Here is a 21,733-nt window from a genome sequence, read left to right on the forward strand (position 1 = left end):
ATTCTTACCATCTCATTTTCCTGACACATTTCAACCCTAACAATGTTGGAAATTAATGGTAATGTTAAATTCTTAAAGTAAAAGTGACATTTCCTTTAATTTTCATTTTCATCCTTTTTCTTAAATTTTTAACATCACCATGAAATGACGCAGGATGTTTGAGAGTGGTTTCGACCTCATTGGATTTCATATGGAGAAACTAGAATTTTAGATTTCACTCAAAATTCAGCAGAATTAATGGTTTTCAGGATTTCATGGTTTGGGGGTAAACAATAAATGCAATCAGAGCTCCAAATGATGAGCAAAACTCCTGATCTAGTTCCCAATGTGTTGGACGATATTGATCCAACATCAGAATGGGTGGAGGAGACTGAAGAACCTGTGTTTGAGGCTGATTTTGATATCGACATGGCTTTAGCAGGGGATGAAGCAGATTATGTGGTGGCATCAGAACCCAATGGAAGGCACTAGTCATGCAGATCAACAAACTTGTGCTTCCATTAGGTCCACTTCTATTGTTATTGGTGGCATTGATATTGAGGTTGCAGATCAGACTGAGGCATCCTCAGACTCTAAACCAGATGATGTCCATGTAGCTCTTGATGATGATCTTGTGGCTAGTAGTGGTGATGAACTTGATGATTGATCATGTGTACACTGTAGACTTGTAGTAGGCCAATGGCCTCATAGCTTGCAGCATTGTTTTTGGACGTTATAGGCCATTTAGAGCCTCATTGCTTATGTATTTTTCTATTTTGTCGATGATATGTATTGCACTTGGTGCCATTTTGATATATTCACCTTTACACAGTATATAAATGAGCAAACTTTGCATATTTTGTCTCTATTGGCTTGGAATCATGGTTTTAAATCTTAAATATAGTTTTGTTTCATAAAAATTAATTATTTAATGTATTTTTCTAAAACCGGTTCGTTTAGACCAAACCAGTCCTGGTTAGAACGGTTTCGGTCGGTAAACCGGTTCATTAGGTGGATTGGTCCGATCACCGGTTCCGGTTTTAAAAACTATGACTGCAGCCTACACCACTTAAATTTATAAGCAGAAACAAAAAACTGAAGAAGAAAGAAATACAACACATCTACACAGTTATTTTTGGACAAATGTTCCTGGAAAAACCCAATGCGGGAAAACCGTTGCAACAACTGAGGGTTTGTATTATTAAGCAGTAGTAATTCTGAATACAATCTCTGGATGCCCTCTTGGCTATCCAGTACAGAGAATATCATTGACAGAAAGATAAGTGAGGTTACCTCACACTATCACTGGAAATCCTGGTTGATCCACCCACTGAATGCGCTGTCCTTGGCAGCCTCTGTGCTTTCATTGTGTCAGCCCAGCGTCACACCCTCTGGGGCCAACGTCACCCCTTCAGCTGATCAATTTGCCTTTGAGATTTTGACTTTAGCTCTCACGGTCTCACACCCTTGCTTCCAGCTCAGAAATCGATTTCCCCGACAAATTTTCGGACTTCCTCAAGGCTCTGCGTTGCCTTTGCGTGGCCTTGCATCAGCTTCTTCTGGGTCTGCGCTGCCTCTCCTAGATCTTTGTCTGCCTCCTCTGCTGAGTAGTCTCTGACCGAGAAATATTTGACTTTAGATACTATCCCTGCCCCTCACTGCAAAAGATCACTATCAAAAATCTCTTCGGCAGCTACTTTGCTTTAGAAAATCAAACTTTTGATCTCCCCTTTGTGTGTTCCCCAAGTGCCCCTCAAGCTTCTTCTTGTATCTTTCTATTGGGCAACCAACGACCCAGATTAACTTCTAATCAATGGCTTAGATCATTTTGGCTTGATCCCCATCTTCTTCTAGAAGTTACACCCATAGTTTAGATTAATACCCATTAAATATTTTAATTTCCTAAGTTAGACATAGCGTCCCACTAAAAATAATTAATTATTTTAATAAAACTCTTCAGGTGGAATTTTCCAAAACGATTTCTGGGTATTGGCGATTGCATGTGTCTAAGCCTCCTTGCATATTTTGAGACTTAGAGCAGATCCGATGCTACTAGAAATCAACACTCTCTCTTAGCGAGGAATGTGCTCTAGCAATGAACTTGCTGAAGCATCACTCTGACTCTGAAACATCTCCCTCTGCGCTGCTGATGTCTGACATCGTTGCCCACCAACTAATGCGCAAATGCTGCATCTGTATTGTTGCTGACCCTGCCACTGGCAACACTGCATCCGTACTGCAACTCCCTCTCAATTCTGCATCTGTGTTGTTGCTGACACTGCCACTGCTAATACTGCATCTGCACTACAACCTTCTTCAACTGTTGCTGCTACTGTATCAACAATGGAAAAGCATCCCAAATTTTTGAACTGGTGTTCAGTATGATGCATCTCATTGCTGGAGTTCTGGCTGTTGCTAGTCTTTGCGCTAACCCTTTGAATCCTCTATGCTGCTGCTGACCTCTGCTCTGTGCCATCTGCACTGCTGCCAACTCTGCTCTATGCTGCTCAGTCTCTGGCTCTACTATTCACTGCAACTATCTCTCCTAGCACTCCTTTGCATCAACTGGCACTGGTCCATCCTGCTACTTGTGATCTGAGCTCCGGTAGCAAGGAATTGATCTGAGAGGTGGGCTCCTGAAGGATCCTGCCCATCTGCAGTCCTCTTAAACTACAACTCTAAATCACCCCACCTCCCTCCTGGAGATGCCCGGGTTGTCATGGCGAACTCCTCCTCCTCGATCTTCGTGGCTGCAACTTTCGGATCATGCTTCTCATCTTTGTCCTTCTTCCTCAGAGGACACTGTGTTGCGTAGTGACCGAATTCACCACACTTGAAGCATTTGATCTTCGAAACATCTTTCTTCTTCTACCGCTACTCCTGTTGCCCCTTGGATGCAAGCGTTGCATTCTCTTCCTCTTCCTTGGGCTTCGACCCACTGTTGTTGCTTCCGTCAAGTTTACACTTGACCAAGTCTCTCCTCGGCACCTCTTGCTTAAGAGCTGCCCACATTTCATCCCAGTTAGGCAAAGTCGTCCTGCCCAGGATGCTCTGGACAAAGACTTGCCACTCCTCAGATATTGAATTTAGGGCCAGTATTACCATCTCGGAACCTTGAGGTGTAGACCCCACAGCTGCTAGCTCATCTCGGGTCTCCTGAAGCTTAGTGAGGAACGGATCAATGCGTTCCCTCTTCTGCATCTGTATAGATCTCATCTTCTGCTCCAAGTACATCTTTCGTTGCTCGGAAGATCCTTGATACAACGTCGACAATGCATCCCACATCTCCTTGGCAGTGTCTCTGCCAGCGATGTGACAGACTATATGATCCTTCACTCTGTCGAGGATCATTCTTTTTGTCTTCGCCATCTCTCCCTTGTACTTCTTGAGCGAATCTGGATTCGCGGGCTCAGCGATCACGCTTTTGACATAGATCTTGAGAAAATTCTCATCCAGAAGGCACGACATCCTTGCCTTCTAGATCACATAGCTGGATGCCCCATCCAACCTGTTTTGATCTCTCAATCCACTGGTTGCCATCCCTGCCAAACGGAAAAGTTGAATAGCCTCCTTTCTCCTCTGTGCAACATTAGATTGGACTACGCACCCCTGTTGGAGCTTGTAGATTTGACCCTCTTCGCTGCTGCTCAGCAAATGAGAATTTGGACTCCTTGGCTGGAAGTCCTCTAAGGAAGAATTCCCTCAACCGTGTCTCTCTCTTCCTTTTGACATATTTCTACCCAACAATTGCTTGCAGAAAATTGTGTCCCACTAGAAACTGCCTCTTCGCTGAAGCGGCTGCGTTGCTCCCTCTGACACTGACAAACTTCGATTTGGAAGTCTTTCTCTCCATCGACTCACTCAGAGAGAGACCTTCCTCGAAAATCTTGCCCTCCTAGCCTGAACTGCGCAATCCCTCTGGGGATTCGAATTGCTGCCTTGCAGGAATTTCGAACTCCCTTATTCCTTCAGCGCTGGGCTCTTCCGACACTGTTCTCTTGTTTTACCTGCACCTCTGATACCATGTGAAAATTTGGATGCCCAAATTTCTACTGCAGCAACTGATTACGTTTCTCCTATTTGTTAATTACTGAACCAAATTATTTACTGTTTCCTACAGTAAACACTGAAACAAATACATTGCAACGTACACCATTTAAATTTATAAGAAGAAACAAGAAACTGAACAAGAAAGAAATACAACACATCTACATAGTTATTTTTGGACAAATGTGCCCGGAAAAACTCAATACGGGAAAACCGGTTCAATAGCTGAGGGTTTGTATTATTAAGCAATAGTAATTCTGAATACAATCTTTGGATGCCCTCTTGACTATCCAATACAAAGAATATCACTGACAGAAAGACAAGTGAGGTTACCTCACACTATCACTGGAAATCCTGGCTGATCCACCCACTGAATGCGCTGTCCCTGGCTGCCTCTGCGCTATCACTGTGTCAGCTCAGCGTCACACCCTCTAGGGCCAGCGTCACCCCTTCAGCTGATCGATGGAGATTTTGACTTTAGCTCTTTCGGTCTCACACCCCGGCTTCCAGCTCAAAAATCGATATCTGCAGCAAATTTTCAGACTTCCTCAAGGCTTTGTGTTGCCTCTGTGGCCCTGCATCAGCCTCTTCTGGCTCTGCGTTGCCTCTCCCAAATCTCTCTTTGCCTCCTCTATTGAGTATTCTACAACCGGGAAAGATTTTCCTTCAGATACTATCCTTGCCCCTTGCTGCAAAATATCACTATCGAAAATCTCTTCGGCAACTGCTCTGCTTCAGAAAATTGAACTTTTGATCTCCCCTATGTGTGTTCTCCAAGTGCCCCTCAAGCCTCTTATTATATCTTTCTGTTGGACAACCAATGACCCAGATTAACTTCTAATCAATAGCTTAGATCATTTTGGCTTGATCCCCGTCTTCTTCTAGAAGTTACACCCACAGTTTAGATTAATACCCATTAATTATTTTAATTTCCTAAGTTTAGACTTAGTGTCCCACTAAAAATAATTAATTATTTTAATAAAATTGTCTCTGGGTGGAATTTCCCAAAACGATTTCTGGGTATCGGCGAATGCATGTGTCTAAAACTCCCTGCAAATTTTGAGACTTAGAGCACATCCGATGCTACCAAAAATCAACACACCACAAGTTCCTTATTTGGAGAACAAGGGGCCAACCCCTTGTCCACTGCTTTTGGGAGTCCTATTTCACATTATGGCAACTATGGACTTCATTAGGTCTCCTCTTAGGCCCAGTGACATATATTATTGATCATTCGACCTCGTGAGAGACTTACTCTTTGATTTTGAGCTAGTTTGGTGGGCTTGTCACCAAATGATTGTTATTTTGCATATTATTTTATTTTAGGTGTTATATTAGGCCTCTTTAGGCAAATCAAATTCATTTGGACATGTATAAATACAAGTGAGATGATTTCATTTCATCATCATCACTTGGTTTGGACTTGCATCTCTTAAGAGAAATTCGCTATCCTTCTTGGAGGACGAAATTTTGGAGCATGGAATGAATTTTGATGGTGAGATCATTTTCTCTTGTCTTGGAGCTTCTTGATTGGCAAAATTTTGATGGTTGGATATACTCTTATACATGCAAGTGCAATTTAAATGGTATTCTTTCTATTTTGCCACATACATTGTTGCTGGGATTTCGCTATACTAGGGCTAATTTACTACATCCATTTTTGCGAAGTTGTGGAAATTTTATTTCTAGATAGTGCTACTTCATGTATGGGTCATGTATAATGAATGAATGTTCCTAGGGATGTTTCATGGTTGAAATTCATCTTGATAAGCCATATATTTATCAAAACGAAGTGTAAAGTCTTTGAAGTTGCTTTTCTTCTGCCCTATGCTAAGCGAATTTGTATTTGAAGCCCCCTTGACCTAGAAAGTTAAATCCAATTTCATAATCATTCTTGACTCCAATCTCCCCAAAGGATTAGGCACTGGTCCACCATAGGTGATCACCCTAAAACCCTAAACTTTTCCCCTCTTTCTCTCTTTTCTAGGTCTAGCCCCATTGGGTCACCTAGGGCATCAAATTTCTTGCAAATCACCCATCCAAGAAAATTTGATATCTTGGCTCCTACTGCGCTGGTGTGCCTCCTAGATGCCCTCCAATTTTGAAGAAATTTTGACGGTGGGATTTTGAGATATCTCAAGTCCTAACCTCAAGATTGAATCTTGCCCTTGGTTCCCTTAGGCAGGTAACTTCATTGGGATCCTTGCATTACTTTTCATTGAAAATTCGTTCTTTGATCTCTTTCTCCTCCCTGATTAGGTCAAGCACATCATTGGTTGCTCAACCCCATTCTCTTGACCTAAACTCGGGTCCACTTGGTCCTGAGTGGTCCCACAACTTGTTGAAGCTAGTTTCACAAAGACCACTTGGAATCCAAGTTTCCACAAGGATTTTAGGAGCTAACAATCTTCTTAACAAGTCATATACTTAAACCCTAGCTCTTAGAATTCCCCTAAGCCCTTCCTAGAGAGCCTTTCATCTTTCTCTCAAAGAAGCAAGCCATATATTTGAGCCTCCCTTGTGAATAGGCTTCCAGGATCACCTCTCATCCTATCATTGATCCATTATTCCGTGATCCTTATTATAATGGGTCTCCTCCCATCGGTGAAATTCCGTAAAGAGTAGGGAGCCTTAGCCGAGGTGACAATGGGCTATCGCTCCCTTGTTGCCCTTGACCTAGTAGTAGCCCTTCAAGGATCCCCTTTTAGGACCCCTGCTAGTTTGAATAGTAACATTTTGGTGCCGTTGTTGGGGACACAAGATGTGTGCTTTGTTCCCCTTACGACATATTTATTATTGACATATCATTATTGACGACTCCATTGGAAGAACAGAGCCCTAGTTCTTCATTGAACGTTAAAGTAGATGCTTGTAGGGTGAAGCAAGCATATTTCTAGGCATCTTTAAATTCATCTTGGCGACTCCTACATGTGTCATGTATATCTCAAATAGGTTGTCTTTCTTTGATGATTTTATCGCTTTGGACATCGTTAGCGTCCCTGGGCACCCTAATCATGTCGAAGGAAGGGTGGTACGTGGGGTGCCTGTGTTTGATGGTGATCTACTCTTTGCAATTAACCATGTAGAAAGATTTAATGCACATGCTTCAAGAGAGAAAGTTGTTCACCAGGATGTCCTTATGTTGTTTTTCTTGGGATCTCTCGGTGGTCATAACTCATGGTTGCATGATCATGAACCTAAGAGCATCTCATCTATTGAGGAGTTCATTGATGGTTTTCTTAGACATTTTCAAGTATATCCTGCATTAAGCATCCAAGAGGAAGCCTTCATCAAGCATCATCAAGACCTTGAGAACCTAAGTAATGAGCAGGAAGACGAGTCCTCCTTGGGTCCACATGGTGGAAAGGATGATTTTGAGAACAATGTGTTGGGAAGGATGGGTCTATGGAAGGTGAAGTTGACACTAACATTACCTTTCTCAAGGATATTACTCTCGATGACTCTCCTTTCTCAAGGATATTACTCTCGATGACTCTCCTTTCGAGAACCTAGAGGAAGGTGATCCCATTAGGCCCTTAGAAGATGACATTGGAGATTACTTCCATGTTGAAAGGGAGAAATGGGAAATTGTTGGTCCTCAATTTGATTGTGCTCCCATTTACGACATCGACAAGGAGAATGAGGCTGAGATTGGTCTTCCCTTTCCCTCAGGCATTACGTATGATGACATATCCATTGATACCCTTGGAAAGGAGAACTATTATTTTCCCTTGCATAAAGAGGGGCAATGGGAAGTGATCAATTTTCCATTTAGGAGAGACCCAATAATCGATACTAAGGAAATCTATAAGGCTCCCACCTCTCCTCATTATTATTCTATATTCGAATCACTTAAGCCTTTAGATTATGATTTTAAGGAAGAGAAACCCTTTGAATACAATACTTCACCCTCCCTTTGGCCCTTTCCTATTGTTCATCATCTTGAGTCTTCATCAAGTGATTCCCTCACCCCTTGTCATATGATCTCAAGTGACAGTAAGCCCTTCCCCCTTCCGAGTATAGTGTCAAGGAAGAGCCCTCATTGATTATACTTTACCTCCTTGGACACACCCTCAGGGTTTTGATCACTCCATGACCTCCCATCTCCAATGTGACCATCACCTTAGGCACCCTGTTTGTTGCACCCCTTCTTTCTCTCACCTTTCATTCCCTTCTCATCACAAGCTTGTGACATCTTCAAAGCACAATATTATGAGCAATGATTGTGATAATAAGTTCTTAAGGATAATCACGCATTCCACTATTGTGTACTTGGAGGGAAGGCTCCGCATTTCTAGATTGACTCGTGTTCCTTCTCTTAAGAATTCCTCTTACCTCACATGGAAACCATATTTTCCCACCTCCCACTAACAACATCCTCCATGTGTTTGCATTTGCATTCGCTTTGGGATTCGCTGCACGAGTAATCATATAGGTAGACATACTTCTGTTGATTTGATGATATGTTGGTTGCACTGGCTTTATGATTACACTTAATATTAGCTTCGTCGTATGCATGTTAGGGTAGGATCTATTGCATGCTCATTTTTGCATTAGAACTAATGTCATATGATATTTCTTATGGTAGATTATTTGCATTTAGATTAAAATTTTGCATATTTTATTTTTCTGTTGATTTTATGGCCTAACACCAAGCATGGGTGATCATAAGACACTATAGACACATGCTGCCGAGTGGGTTCAGTCTTTGATATGTGCAGATAACAGGTCTACATTAACCAAGAGATTGCTGGTGTTCTCGTGACCTCCTATTTGAGTAGCTTCGCCCAATTTTAGGGAGATTACGTCCCAGTTGAAGCCAAATGCTACCCACCATTTTGTGGGTGATATCCCTAGGAGAAATTTTTTCTCTAAGATGGTTCTCAATTGGGAACCAACAACCCCTTGCAGCCACCAACTAGTTCGTTCTGCCACTTCTCTGCTACTTGAGCCAGCCATGTCATGATCGTATGTTTGAAGGTGGGCCTCCTAAACCTAAAGGTATGCCTCGTCATTTTGTAATTGAATATTGTAGTTTACTTATCATGGAAACTTTTGGGAATGGATTAATGGGGGATTCGGCGGAAAGAGTGGGCTAAGGTCTGTGCTCTTGTCTGCTAGACCTCTTTTGGACGTTACCCTTAGACCTTAGTCCCGTGGGATTTCTTTTATTGACCTTTGGGCTTTAGGGATGGTACTACATGGGAAAACCTGATTTTGGTTGTGTGGTCCCGCTCCTTCATCCACATATATCACTCCCATTCCGCTCATTATAACTCCATTCATCATTCCTCCCACCTGGGTCCACATTCCTCCACTGGGTCCACATAGGTTTAGCCTTCCCCTATGCTTGTCCATACCTTGGGTCAGGCCTGTAACGATGCCCCAGAGGTTGATGTAGCTAAGAAGAAAACAAAAAGCATAATTGGCCACATTCAACAGGAAAATGTACCACAAAATGCAAAAGATGGTTGGGACAAACACATTTAGCACGTGGGCAAAAGCCAATATATGAGCTCTACCCCATTTCCATGGCCATCACCTTGGTTCCTATAGGCCCTAGATGAGCCTCCTTTATCATTCAAGAACCCATGATTGTCCCAACCCCTAGTGGGCAATGAACCGCCCCACCTTAAAGGGGGTATCCACTGCTATACTTTACACATCATGCTCTCATTCCTTGAGCCCCGAGCAGTTAACCAAAGAAAAATCATAAAAGACAAAAGGCATATGAATAAGGGTGGAAAAATCAAGGCCGGGGTAATTCATGTACCACGATTCTCCCTCATATACATTATTTATGTTGTTTTTGGTAGAATCGGATGTGGTCTAGCCATGAAAATTGGTGGAGAGGCTAAGGCACATGAGATCTCCAAGACCCAAAAATCGTTTGGGGAAATTCCACCCGGATGGAGAGATATTAAAATAATTAATATTTTAGGAAAATTTAAATATTAATGTGTATTAATATAATATGGGTGAGAAAGTTCTAAATAACGAGGATCAAGCCAGATCTAATCTTTAGCCGTTGATTAGGGACTTAATCTCGACCGTTGATTCATCAACAGGAAAAGTATAAGACGAGGCTTGAGGGTTAGTTGGAAATACACCAAGTTGATCAAGAATTCAATTTTTTGGGGCAGGGTTTGCTGAGAAATCGAGTTAGTGATCCGTTGCAGCGAGGGGCAGTTTGGTAGAAGGCCCATAATGCATATCAGAGAGGCAGAGGAAGTGCCGGAGAGACAGCGCAGAGGCTAGGAAGGCTGACGCAGAGGCAGCCTGGACTGACGCAGAGGCTGAGGAGGCCAACACAGAATACACAGATTGCCAAGAGGCTGATGCAGAGAGCCAAGAGGCTGACTGCTACGCAGAGGGCTGTAGAGCTGACGCTGGGAAGAAGAGGTAATGTGGAGGAATTTTCGTGGGGCATACTGAGAGTTGAGAGGCAGACGTAGAGCAGAAGAGGGTGACACAGTTCCAGAGAGAAGCTTGGAGCAGCTTTCGCTGTCCAGCTAAGGAACTGTCGAAGTTGTTGTGGGATCATTCATCCGTTTGCTAATCAACTAAAATATCTGTCCCCGAGGAGAGGTACTTCTACCAAGGAAAATCTTTGAAGGGTGATCCATTTCCCGCGTTGGGTTTTTCTGGGGATGTTTGTCCAAAAATAACGGTGTCCCTTGTATGATTGTCTCAGTTATTTCAGTTGCTGATCTGTATATGTGTGAAGGCTACGTTTGTGTTTATTTCGGTATTTATATCAATAAATAACTTGTTAATGGAATGAACAAGTAGGAGATAATAAACCAAATAATGCAGTAGGGATTTCTAACATGTCAGACTTAGAAATTTCCACAATTTACCCAAGTGTGGTCTTCCCTTTGTCAGCTACCCTTGTATCCTGGCATGTGACCCAAGATTGCCCCTTCATCCTCTACTTCGTTCCATCACTTTATCACATGCCACCACCATTTGAAGGATGTACCAAGGACATACTATCCCCTTTAAAAGTAAAAACCACCTAATAAGGTACTTGGTTAACCCCCCTTGGAGCTTGGAGACATTAGCACATGCCAAAGCCCATTATGGAAGGGCATTCCATTATGAAGTGCCCACCTATTGTCCATGGTTTGTAAACTCTTTAAATTGATTTCTTTAATGACTTGGTGTGCTGGAAGGCAAGGGGACGCTTTGGATCTTATGCAGGATTGCAGATGGTCTCCATCTTAGGTTTGGTCTCCCTATACAGGGTCCTAACCCTCCAGAGGATTACATTGACACATGTAAGGTGTGTGTAGAGAGCCATGGGCCTCCACAACAACAAACAACATTCTTTGGATCCCCAGAGTCATTCAAAGTTTGCTCGTGGTTCACTTATTGGACGAGGAAGATGCACCTGGTTCACCATGCCCAATCGGCCCCACAGTTATATCATGTACTAGGCAAATGACCCAGGACATGTATGATGATGTGGCATCACTTATACCATCATCCAAGCCCTTGCAGATGGTCTACATGCATCTTCGATTTGTTTGGAGACCCATGAGGACACTTGTGTGCCCCCACACCCATTTGGGAGCACCACAGGTTCATTGTTTGGAGAACAAGGGGCCAACCCCTTGTCCACTGCTTTTGGGAGTTTGATTTCACATTATGGCACATATGGACTTCATTAGGCCTCCTCTACAGCCCAACGACATGTATTATTGATCATTCGACCTCTTGAGAGGCTTACTCTCTGATTTTGAGCTAATTTGGTGGGTTTGTCACCAAAAGATTGTTATTTTGCACATTATTTTATTTTAGGGGTTCTATTAAGCCTCATTAGGCAAATTGAATTCATTTGGACATGTATAAATACAAGTGAGATGATTTCATTTCATCATCATCACTTGGTTTGGGCTTGTATCTCTTAAGAGAACTTCACTATCCTTCTTGGAGGATGAAATTTTGGAGCATGGAATGAATTTTGATGTTTGGATCATTTTCTCATGTCTTGGAGCTTCTTGATTGGCAAAATTTTGATGGTTGGATATACTCTTATACATGTAAGTGCAATTTAATGCTATTCTTTCTATTTTGTCACATACATTGTTGCTGGGATTTCGCTATACTAGGGCTAATTTATTGCATCCATTTATGCGAAGTTGTGGAAATTTTGTTTCTAGATTGTGCTGCTTCATGTATGGGCCATGTATAATGAATGAATGTTCTAGGGATGTTTCATGGCTGAAATTCATCTTGATAAGCCATCTATTTTGCAAAACGAAGTGTAAAGTCTTTGAAGCTGCTTTTCTTCTGCCCTAATGCTAAGCGAAGAAGTTGTCTTTGAAGCCCCCTTGACCTAGAAAATCAAATCCGATTTCGTAATCATTCTTGACTCCAATCTCCCCAAAGGATTAGGCACTAGTACACAATAGGTGATCACCCTAAAACCCTAAACTTTTCCCCTCTTTCTCTCTTTTCTAGGTCTAGCCCCATTGGGTCACCTAGGGCATTAAATTTCTTGCAAAACCACCCATCCAAAATATTCACTCTCTTGGCTCCTATTGTGTGGGTGTGTCTCCTAGGTGCCCTCCAATTTTGAAGAAATTCCGACGATGGGATTTTGAGATATTTCAAACCCTAATCTCGAGATTGAATCTTGCCCTTGGTTTCCTTAGGCTAGTAACCTCATTGGGATCCTTGCATTACCTTTCATTGAAAATTCGTTCTTTGATCTCTTTCTTCTCCCTGATTAGGTCAAACACGTCATTGGTTGCTCAACCCCATTCTCTTGACCTAACCTCGGGTCCACTTGGTCTTGTGTGGTCCCACAACTTATTGAAGCGAGTTTCACAAAGACCACTTTGAAGCCAAGTTTCCACAAGGATTTTAGGAGCTAACAATCTTCTTAACAAGTCATATACTCACCCTAGCTCTTTGAATTCCCCTAAGCCCTTCCTAGAGAGCCTTTCATCTTGCTTTCAAAGCAAGCAAGCCATATATCTGAGCCTCCTTTGTGAATAGGCTTCTAAGATCACCTCTCATCCTATCATTGATCCATTATTTCGTGAACCTTATTATAACGAGTCTCCTCCCATCGGTGAAAGTCCGTAAAAAGTAGGGTGCCTTAGTCGAGGTAATAGTGGGCTATTGCTCCATTGTTGCCCTTGACCTAGTAGTAGCCCTTCAAGGATCCCCTTTTAGGACCCCTACTAGTTTGAGCAGTAACAAGGTCAACACGATTTGAAAGGTAACAAATTTTCTTTTTATATCACTGAGTTAGGCCTCCTACATCACTGCTTGGGTGTAGAGTTTTAATAGACTGTGGTTGTGTTTGCTTCCCAACGTAAGTTTGCAAAAGACCTAGTGGAGAAGTTTTGAATGATTAATTGTAATTTGTAAACTAATATCTATACTTATGGAGGTTGAGATGAATCTTTCAGCCATATCTGACTCAAAATTAACGAATAAGTCTATATATAGACAGTTGGTGGGGTGCCTTATCTTTCTCATAGCCATTAGGTTGAACTTGAGTTTTGGAGTGGACCACATTTATAGATTTATAACATCTCCTAAAGATGAACATCTAACAACAACCAAGATAATTCTAAGACACATAAGGATCAGGTTAGTTGAAGCTCTTTATGGTTTGAAATAGGCTTTGCACGTTAGTTGAAGGTTGAAGCTCTTTACGGTTTGAAATAGGCTTTGCAGGTTAGCTGATGGCTGAAGCTCTTTATGGTTTGGGATAGTCTCCAAGAGCTTGGTATGTTAAAATTGACAAACATCTCATAAACATTGAATTCAAAAATCCTTTCGATTCGATTCACCAAGTCAAAAGCATAGATTGTGATTTGGTGATTCTAGTGGTCTACATGGATGACATCATTATCACATGTAGTGAGGTCAACATAATTTGAAAGGTAACAATTTTTCTTTTGACACCACTGAGTTAGGCCTCCGACATCATTGCTTAGGTGTGGAGTTTTAGTAGACTGGTTGTGTTTGCTTCCCAACATAAGTTTGCAAAAGACCTAGTGGAGAAGTTCTGAATGATTAATTGTAAACTAATCTATATCTATGGAGGCTGGGATGAATCTTTCGGCCATATCTGACTCAAAACTAACGAATAATTCTATATATAGACAGTTGGTGGGGAGCCTCATCTTTCTCATAGCCATTAGCTTGAACTTGAGTTTTGGAGTGAGCCACATTTCTAGATTTATGACATCTCCTAAAGATGAACATTTAACAACAACCAAGAGAATTTTAAGAAAGGTAAATAGTACATTGGATTTTGGCATCTTGTGTGGCAGATGAGAGGATTTTCAGTTGATAGGACATGTTGACCACTACGTGTCAACTACCCATAGCAGTACACTCCCTTTTTTCGCAAAAGGGTAGCGCTTGATCGTCGTATCCATGCCATTCGACTTCCATCATCAACCTGATCGTGTTATGTTGTAAACCTAGTCTGCATGTGTAAATTGTAAATAATCTTAGCAGATCTGAGTCATGTATGTAAATTGCCTAGGCAAACCTAATTTTCTAGTGATAATCTATGTTCCGGAAGGTTTTTTGTCTCGCCGATCCATGATCGGCCGAGTTTTCCTTCAGCGTAACCCCAAAGCCAGAATGGATTTTGTCATTAGAATCTTAGGGGAATCCTAGTGTGCTGAGTCGAGTTTATGTAAAAGTAATTTGGAAATAATTCTAACTATCTGGTTAGGTTATTACAAATTGCTTGATCTGCTAGATTATATTTGTGTCGTAACACTGAGTAGTCTATGAGGGTCTATGTCAAATGGGTTTTCGCCTTTGAGATGTAAAATTGTGCAAGTCATGATATAAAGTGTGTTGAGGGTTAGAAAATGTTTTATCCTCTCATAAGTCCTAGGTCCTAGGTGTTTTTTCCAAAGGTTAAGTTCGAGGGTCTAGTGAAAAATAAAAATAATAAAAAATAATAAAATAATAAAATTAAAAAATAACTAAAAAATAAAATAAAATTAAATTAAATTTAAAAATAAATAAAAATGTGAAAAAATAAAATAAAATAATAAAATAATAATAAGTCAAAGTTTTGAGGAAATAAATGCAAGATTTTAATTTTTTAATATATTAAAATGCATTTAAAATTTCGACGGATAAGATTAAAAGAGCTTTTGATCCTCATCGACGGTCGAGATCATTTTGACATGGATCACTCGAACTAGTCGTTGGAAAATTTTCCTTTAAATAGGGTGTCAGGGGTCATTTCAGATCATTCGATCTTAGAGTGGTGTGCTAAAGAAAGCTCTCTTGTAGTCATTTTTTGTGCAATAAAGAAAGACTTTGGAGTTGAAAGTTCGCTGGTGTTACTCTTCTGGAATTGCTGTAAGATGATAGCTTGATGAAGAGTGATTTTAAACTCAGGGATCTTGCTTAGTCGCTAGGGTTTGAATGGTAGTTAAATTTCTGGATATGATGGCAGGTATCTCCATTACATTTGGATTTTAGTATCGTTTTCTCCTTCGTTAATGGTTGATTTAAGCTGTGCAGGAAATCCTTTTTTTGAGATTACTGGGCATTCGGGGAAGTTCTCGGCTGAACCAGCCAACTCCCAAATTGCATTTTCTGAAGAGCCCAACCAGTTTTGATCCCGGGCTTATCATTTGAAATTTTCTGGTGAATGCACGAAGGGTTTTCTGAAGCACCTCATCTTAAATTTAAAATTTTAAAAATATTTTTGTGGCATATTGACAAATCTGGCTATTTAGAGCCTTTAAACTGTGAATAGTGTAATTATTTAGCAGGTTTTAGGATTTTTAGTTTTGTTTTTTGTGCATGTTGTTCCTGGGTATTCTGTTTTGCCATTGCAGGTTATAGGTCTGAAAAGAAATTTTTGTTTGAAGCCAGATCTAGGCCTTGGAGGGCAAGAATTGGCCTCAGAATCGGTTCTTGTAGGGTTTTTCTGAAGAAATTTGAGGCTCTCCAAGCTATCTGTCCGTTGGGGTTTCAATTCCGCAGGAAAATTTTCGAAATTTTTTTAGGCAGGCTCCTGGATTGTTCCCAACTCCTACGCTGCAGTCCCTCAGTTTCTTTACGCTAGTCATTTCACACCCTAATCCATTGTTTATCTCTTCCTTCACGCGTGATTGCTTTCTCCCTGCAGCGAACTTTCCCTTCCGTCCGTTTTCCTTCCTCTCTGCCATCCATCCGTTGCCATATCTCCTTCGCATATCCACAACAAGATTACTTGCTACATTTTCGAACTCCTCCACTTGCGCTCATCAAACCCGTCGGATTCCATTCCTCTGCAGCAAACCCTCTTGAAATCGGCAATCCTCAACGTTCTTCCCCTCTATCCTTGCCTCGCTGGCTTCACGCTGCTTGAGTTTACATCCCTCCCTCCACGCGTCTTGCATCAAAATCGCAGATATAAATCTGCCAACCCACAGTCATCCTTTGTTGCCATCGATATGCGGCTCCTCCATCCTATGCTGCAGCTCTCTCATCGCTGTCGTCAAAACCACTCTATTGCTGCCTTGTCATACTCCATCGTAGCTTCTCCTCCCTGACTCGCGTCCTTTCCATTTGCTGCAAAATCCGCCATTTCAAACCTTGTCGACGTCCCTTAGCTACCATCCTGCTCTTCCTCCGCACGTCAGCGTTCATTGTTCTCCACGCGATTTTTCTCACCTACTCCTCTTTTCGCTGCCATCGACTCCCTCTGCATACCTGCACACACTAAACACAACAACAATCAAATTTATTTATTTTTTCGATTTTCTCTATATGCGTGTTGGTAGGTTAGCATAGGTATTTCCTTTTTTTTTTATTTACTTTGATTTCATTTACTCTAGGATTTAGATAAGCTTTAGATTTTCATTTTTTTTATTATAATGTATATACGTTAGTTCATTTTAGTTTTAGATTTATTAAATTTTTGTTTTAGTTTTAGATTTAGATTTCTTTAAATTTAGATTTAATTTTGTTTAAATTTTGATTTTAAAAATAATATCAAAAATTATAAAAATATAAAAAAATATAAAAAAAGCATAAAAAAAGTTCTTTTAGGTTTTAGATTAGACTAGATTTTAATTTTATTTAGATTTTAGTTTAATCTTAGAATTTTACAAAAATTATAAAAAATATATATAAAAAAGTTTTGATTTGTTCCGTTTCATTTAGATTTTAGCAAATTTCCTTTTAATTTTAATTTTCATTTCATTTGTATATATATTTAGTGTTTGGTCTAAGTTTCATTTTCTTTTAGCTTAGTTTTTAATCTTTTAAGTTTTGGTTTAGTTTAGTCTCGTAAAAAATAAAAATATAAAAAAAATATTTAGAAATTTTAAAAAAAAAAAAAAAAAAACTAATTGAACATTGGAAATTACTTTTAAAGTCTTTTTTCTGTTATGGTATAGTTAAGATTAACTATTTGAAACTGGTTAACATTTAAATTTTGTGGTTGCTTTAAGTATTTGATCTTTTGAAGTTTAATTGCTAAAGCTCTGTGCATCTATTGAACATCTTGTATCGGGTGAAATCAATCATTGCTTGGATTATATAATGCTCGTTACATGTTTGATATTTTGTAAATATTTTCAAGCAATCGTTAAATTTCTTCTTAAGCAGCAGCAACTAATTAATTACTTGGTCTTCATTGACTCCATAAGGCACTGGTCTTAAGCATTTAAAGATCTAATCAAATTCTAACATCGATCAAGTGCTTGTTTCCTCCTGCTGCGTCTTCCAAGCCAGCTGGTTCCCAGTTGGTCTTCCTTTTTCCTATAGGGTCTACCCCCCTTAGTAGCCCGCTTCAGGGAGACAGCGTAAATGGAGGGATCGAGGATTAGGGTGACAGCCCTCGGTCTGAGCATTGTCATGCTGCCTGGACAATCTGTGCGACAACATGACATATGAATCTAGATTAAATAGGACCAATGGATGATGTGAAATCCACAACTGATTATGTTTTAAGCCTTGGCATAATTACAAACATCTTTGTTGTGTAGGAAGCAGCGTGCAGTTTCGCTTTCCTCCACTGAAGCTGGGTACAAGGAAGCAGTGGAAGCAGTTTGTGAAGTGGTTTTGCTGAGAATTTTTCTTGCTGATTCGCAGGATCTACTATACTCCAATGTGATAATTAGAGTGTCATGTCTTCCATGAGCACACAACATGTGGAAATATATTGTCATTATATTTGGCCGTTGGTGGAGAATGGAGATGTTGAGATGAGATATTTTGCAAAATAGCAGCTGATTCAGGATATTTTCACCTAGCTTCTTGTTCTAGATAAGTTCATAAAATTTAGAGATAAGCTTGGTGTGTATTCCAATTTGACCATTAAGAGAGGATCTTAGAAAATATGGTTTATGATGGGCATACGATAGAAGTTTAATTAATGTACTTTGTCAATATGTCACTTTATTATATAAAATTATTATGCAATCTTTAATATAATAATTAAGTTATATGATTAAATATAATAATACAAAATTATAATGTAGTAAGATAAGATAATGATAAGTTGTGTGATAAAATAAAGGGTTTCAAAATGGAGCGTTAATCTCTCCTCCCTTGTGATGCTATGTATCATCCTATGTATCAGTGCGGCAACCATTGGCATCATAAAAAAAATGACACGGATAAAATAAAGAGTTTCAAAATGGAGCGTTAATCTCTCCTCCCTTATGATCCTATGTATCAGTGCGGCAAACATTGGCATCATAAAAAAAATGACCGGGTCATGAACTCGGGTCGTTGGAAAAATTGCGGAAAATTCAACCAATTTAAAAAATACAAAATATATTCACTTTTTAAAAATAGGAAAGAAAGGGAAAAAAATGGCAAAAGATTGGCGCAGAAAAAATCACCACTTTTTAAGGGTGATTTTTAGTTGAGTAAAAATCACAAAAAAACTTCATGTTGCTGATAAATTGGTGACTTTTGTAACGTTAAGCTGTGTATCATGAGTCACGACATTAGATTATAATATAAGCAATTCTTTCTTTTCTTCCATATTGTTCTTTGCTAAGCTGCTGTGGTAGGGGTTTCTGTCAAATACACCTAGGAGTTGCACCTGGCCCAACCTTTTATTTGCATCTCCAGGGGAATCGAACCCTTATGGGCGACTTGGCATGCCACTATCATCACTGCTCAATCACTACGCCCATTGAAACCATTTTTAATACTGACTAGGGATTTATAAAGCGTATTCTCTTTACTTTGGTGACTGTTTTTGTCAGATAGTGCTTGTTTTGAGATTATCCTTGGTACAGGTTGCTCATTTTTCATACCAAAGTGTGGGGAAATGGGGAAAATTAAAATGACGACTTTACTTGGCTGGTAAGTATACGGGAACGGATATTAAAACGAGAACTTCAAGGCATCCTTTTAGCAAGACTTCAAAAGGCATCATCTTGTATGTGTGTTTATCCGCTTGGAATTGTTCACTTGGCAAAAGAAACCCTTAATTTTCTTGTCTGATATTTTAAATCGCGTTTTGCGTCATGGGGCCAAGGTGCTGTATTGGAGACCTTTATGTACATATATTTTCATAGGATTGGTACTGTCAGATCATTATTTTCCTTTTTGTTCGGGTATTGGATGTGCTACATATCCTATTCTCATTTGACCATTTATAATTATTCTCCGAAGCTGACTTTCATCATAATTCTCGTCATTTGATAGTGCCTGTTTCTCCGAGGGTACTAGCTGCAGCTCAGACATTATATGACATGGCAAAGGTCAGCCAATATTTTACAACAGACAGGCAGCAAGCATTTGAATCCTGGTCTGGAGTGTCGTTAAAAAAAGTTGCTAAAGTCCAACAATCTAGGGATTCAATTGATGCTGATGCAGAATTCAGGAATCCAAGAGTAATGGAGAAGAAAAATTCAAAAAGTAGGGCAGGTGGAAGTTCAGTGGTTCAAAAGAAGTCATCATCACTTGAGAGGAGGAAAAGTCTCAGTCAAGTTAATGACACCTCAAGGCGTGTGAAAAATACAGTATCAACAAGTAGAACACAATGTGAAATCATGAAAGTCTCAAAGAATATAGGCGGGCTTGGAGTTTCTTATGATACCACTGGTCCAATTGCAGGTAAGATATTCCATGATCAGGCAAAAGATAATATGGGAGATTTAGGGAAAGGTTTAGATTTGCCAATGACCACATCTCAGAAGACCTCATCGAAAAATGTTTCCAAAGAAACTCATGCTCCAGCAGCTAGAAGAATAATTCCCCTTTTATCAGTTCAAAAGAATGCAAAGGTCGGTAGGTTTAAGTTTTCTCATGGGCATTTTACTCACAGAACAAACGGAGGAGTTAGTGCCAAGCCTGACCAATCACTGAACTGCACAGGTTCTACTCATCCCATGGCTTCATCATCCAGGATACAGTAATGCTTCTGACATTAATCCAAATGGTAGTTCGTCTGTCATTTCTGAGTCGAACTAGAAATAGAGATCTGGCTGCAGAATGATCTTGAGACCTTGAGCTGTTGACATGTCACATATACATTTCATGGAACCTGTGATATTTGTTGATCTTGAGCATTGGAGCTCTCACTATGGAAGGTTTTCTTTATTGTTTTCCATGCAGCCCAGCCTTGTGGATTATAATGCAAAGGAGTTATATTGAGAGTTGACAGATGTTCTTCCTCGGTAATATATCCGGGTAAGCTAGAAAGTGCTTACCAAGTTACCATCCGAGGTCCACTATGTATATAATTTCAATCCTCTTCACAAATTGGCAATAATCAATCAGATGATTTAATATATGTTTGTTCAACAAGCTGAGGCCAACCTGGAATTAAGGAAGCGGGGTATGGGAAAAATTCATTGGTTTATTTTGATGTCCGATATATTTAATTGAAGGATGGATGCAAGGTATCATCTTTGAATGTGTCGAATAATTCTGTAGATGCTTCTCGCTCCTTGTCCGTGGGATGGCTTATTCTATATACCATCAATGTTTGCTTAATGAGATTCCATTCTTTCAGTTCCCGCAAGCGCCTGTAGGCAAGTGCTGTTCAGAGACATGATATGATATTTGATCTTCACTGTCCACTAAAAGCTTGTTAACTCGGATATAGCTAACGATCTTCCCTGCATAATCTTTACTAATCCAATGTCTATCTTAGGAGAGTGACAAAAATTTCAGGCTACTTCTTGGTGTAATTATGTGTGATGAAGTCTGACCTTGCCCTACTTAATGCTGAACTATCTCGCTACAGTCATGCGGCGGGGGAGTCATCATTGGCATATCTATATCTATCTATATATGAATGTTCTCTCTCTAAAGATGCATGGCTAGATTATTCTTCAACTTTTTGATGCTATGTATCCAAGAGTTATTTTATATTCTTAGACTTTACATATTAGTGTCCATACTAGATGAGTTTACCTTCTATGAGTTTGTATTGGTTCCATAGTAAGATACGGGACATCATAGAAAGGTTCGATTGTAATGATGCTCTAAGATCGCATCGATTTTGATGTTTGAAAATGTTCAACTCTTCCAGCGACCATGTAAAGATCATGATCAGAGTAATTGCAATTTGTTGTGGTGTAGAGGTAAGCGTGCGACTGCTTTATTATAAAATAGAAAATTAAAAAGTTCATTGAATTAGAGGTGAACTTAAACAGGGCAGCTTCATAGTTTGGGCTTCCATTTGGCAATTATGAGCTAGCTATTAGCTATATTAACTCACATGTCCTGGTTTGTATTTTTTTAATCA

General features: G+C 40.0%; 1 protein-coding gene across 5 annotated transcripts in view; it reads left to right on the top strand.

Annotated features, from left to right (window-relative positions):
• The window catches only part of LOC149158714 (uncharacterized), a 242,414-nt gene extending 221,254 nt beyond the window's left edge, over positions 1-21,160 (top strand). For 3 of the 5 annotated variants that reach the window (XM_089436283.1, XM_089436282.1, XM_089436284.1), the window contains one exon: positions 19,684-21,160. In XM_089436283.1, the coding sequence (XP_089292409.1) occupies positions 19,684-20,396 (713 nt within the window). In that variant the 3' untranslated portion in view covers positions 20,397-21,160. Of the gene's footprint in view, positions 1-18,005; positions 18,301-19,271 lie in introns of those variants that run through there. The other 2 variants (XM_089436286.1, XM_089436287.1) reach the window with 2 other exon arrangements.
• Positions 21,161-21,733: the final 573 nt, after the last annotated feature.

This window comes from Pinus tabuliformis, chromosome 5_2 (genome assembly GCF_031772625.1).
Source record: "Pinus tabuliformis cultivar Carrire ecotype Pingquan chromosome 5_2, CPIR1, whole genome shotgun sequence".
NCBI classification, from domain to species: domain Eukaryota; kingdom Viridiplantae; phylum Streptophyta; class Pinopsida; order Pinales; family Pinaceae; genus Pinus; species Pinus tabuliformis.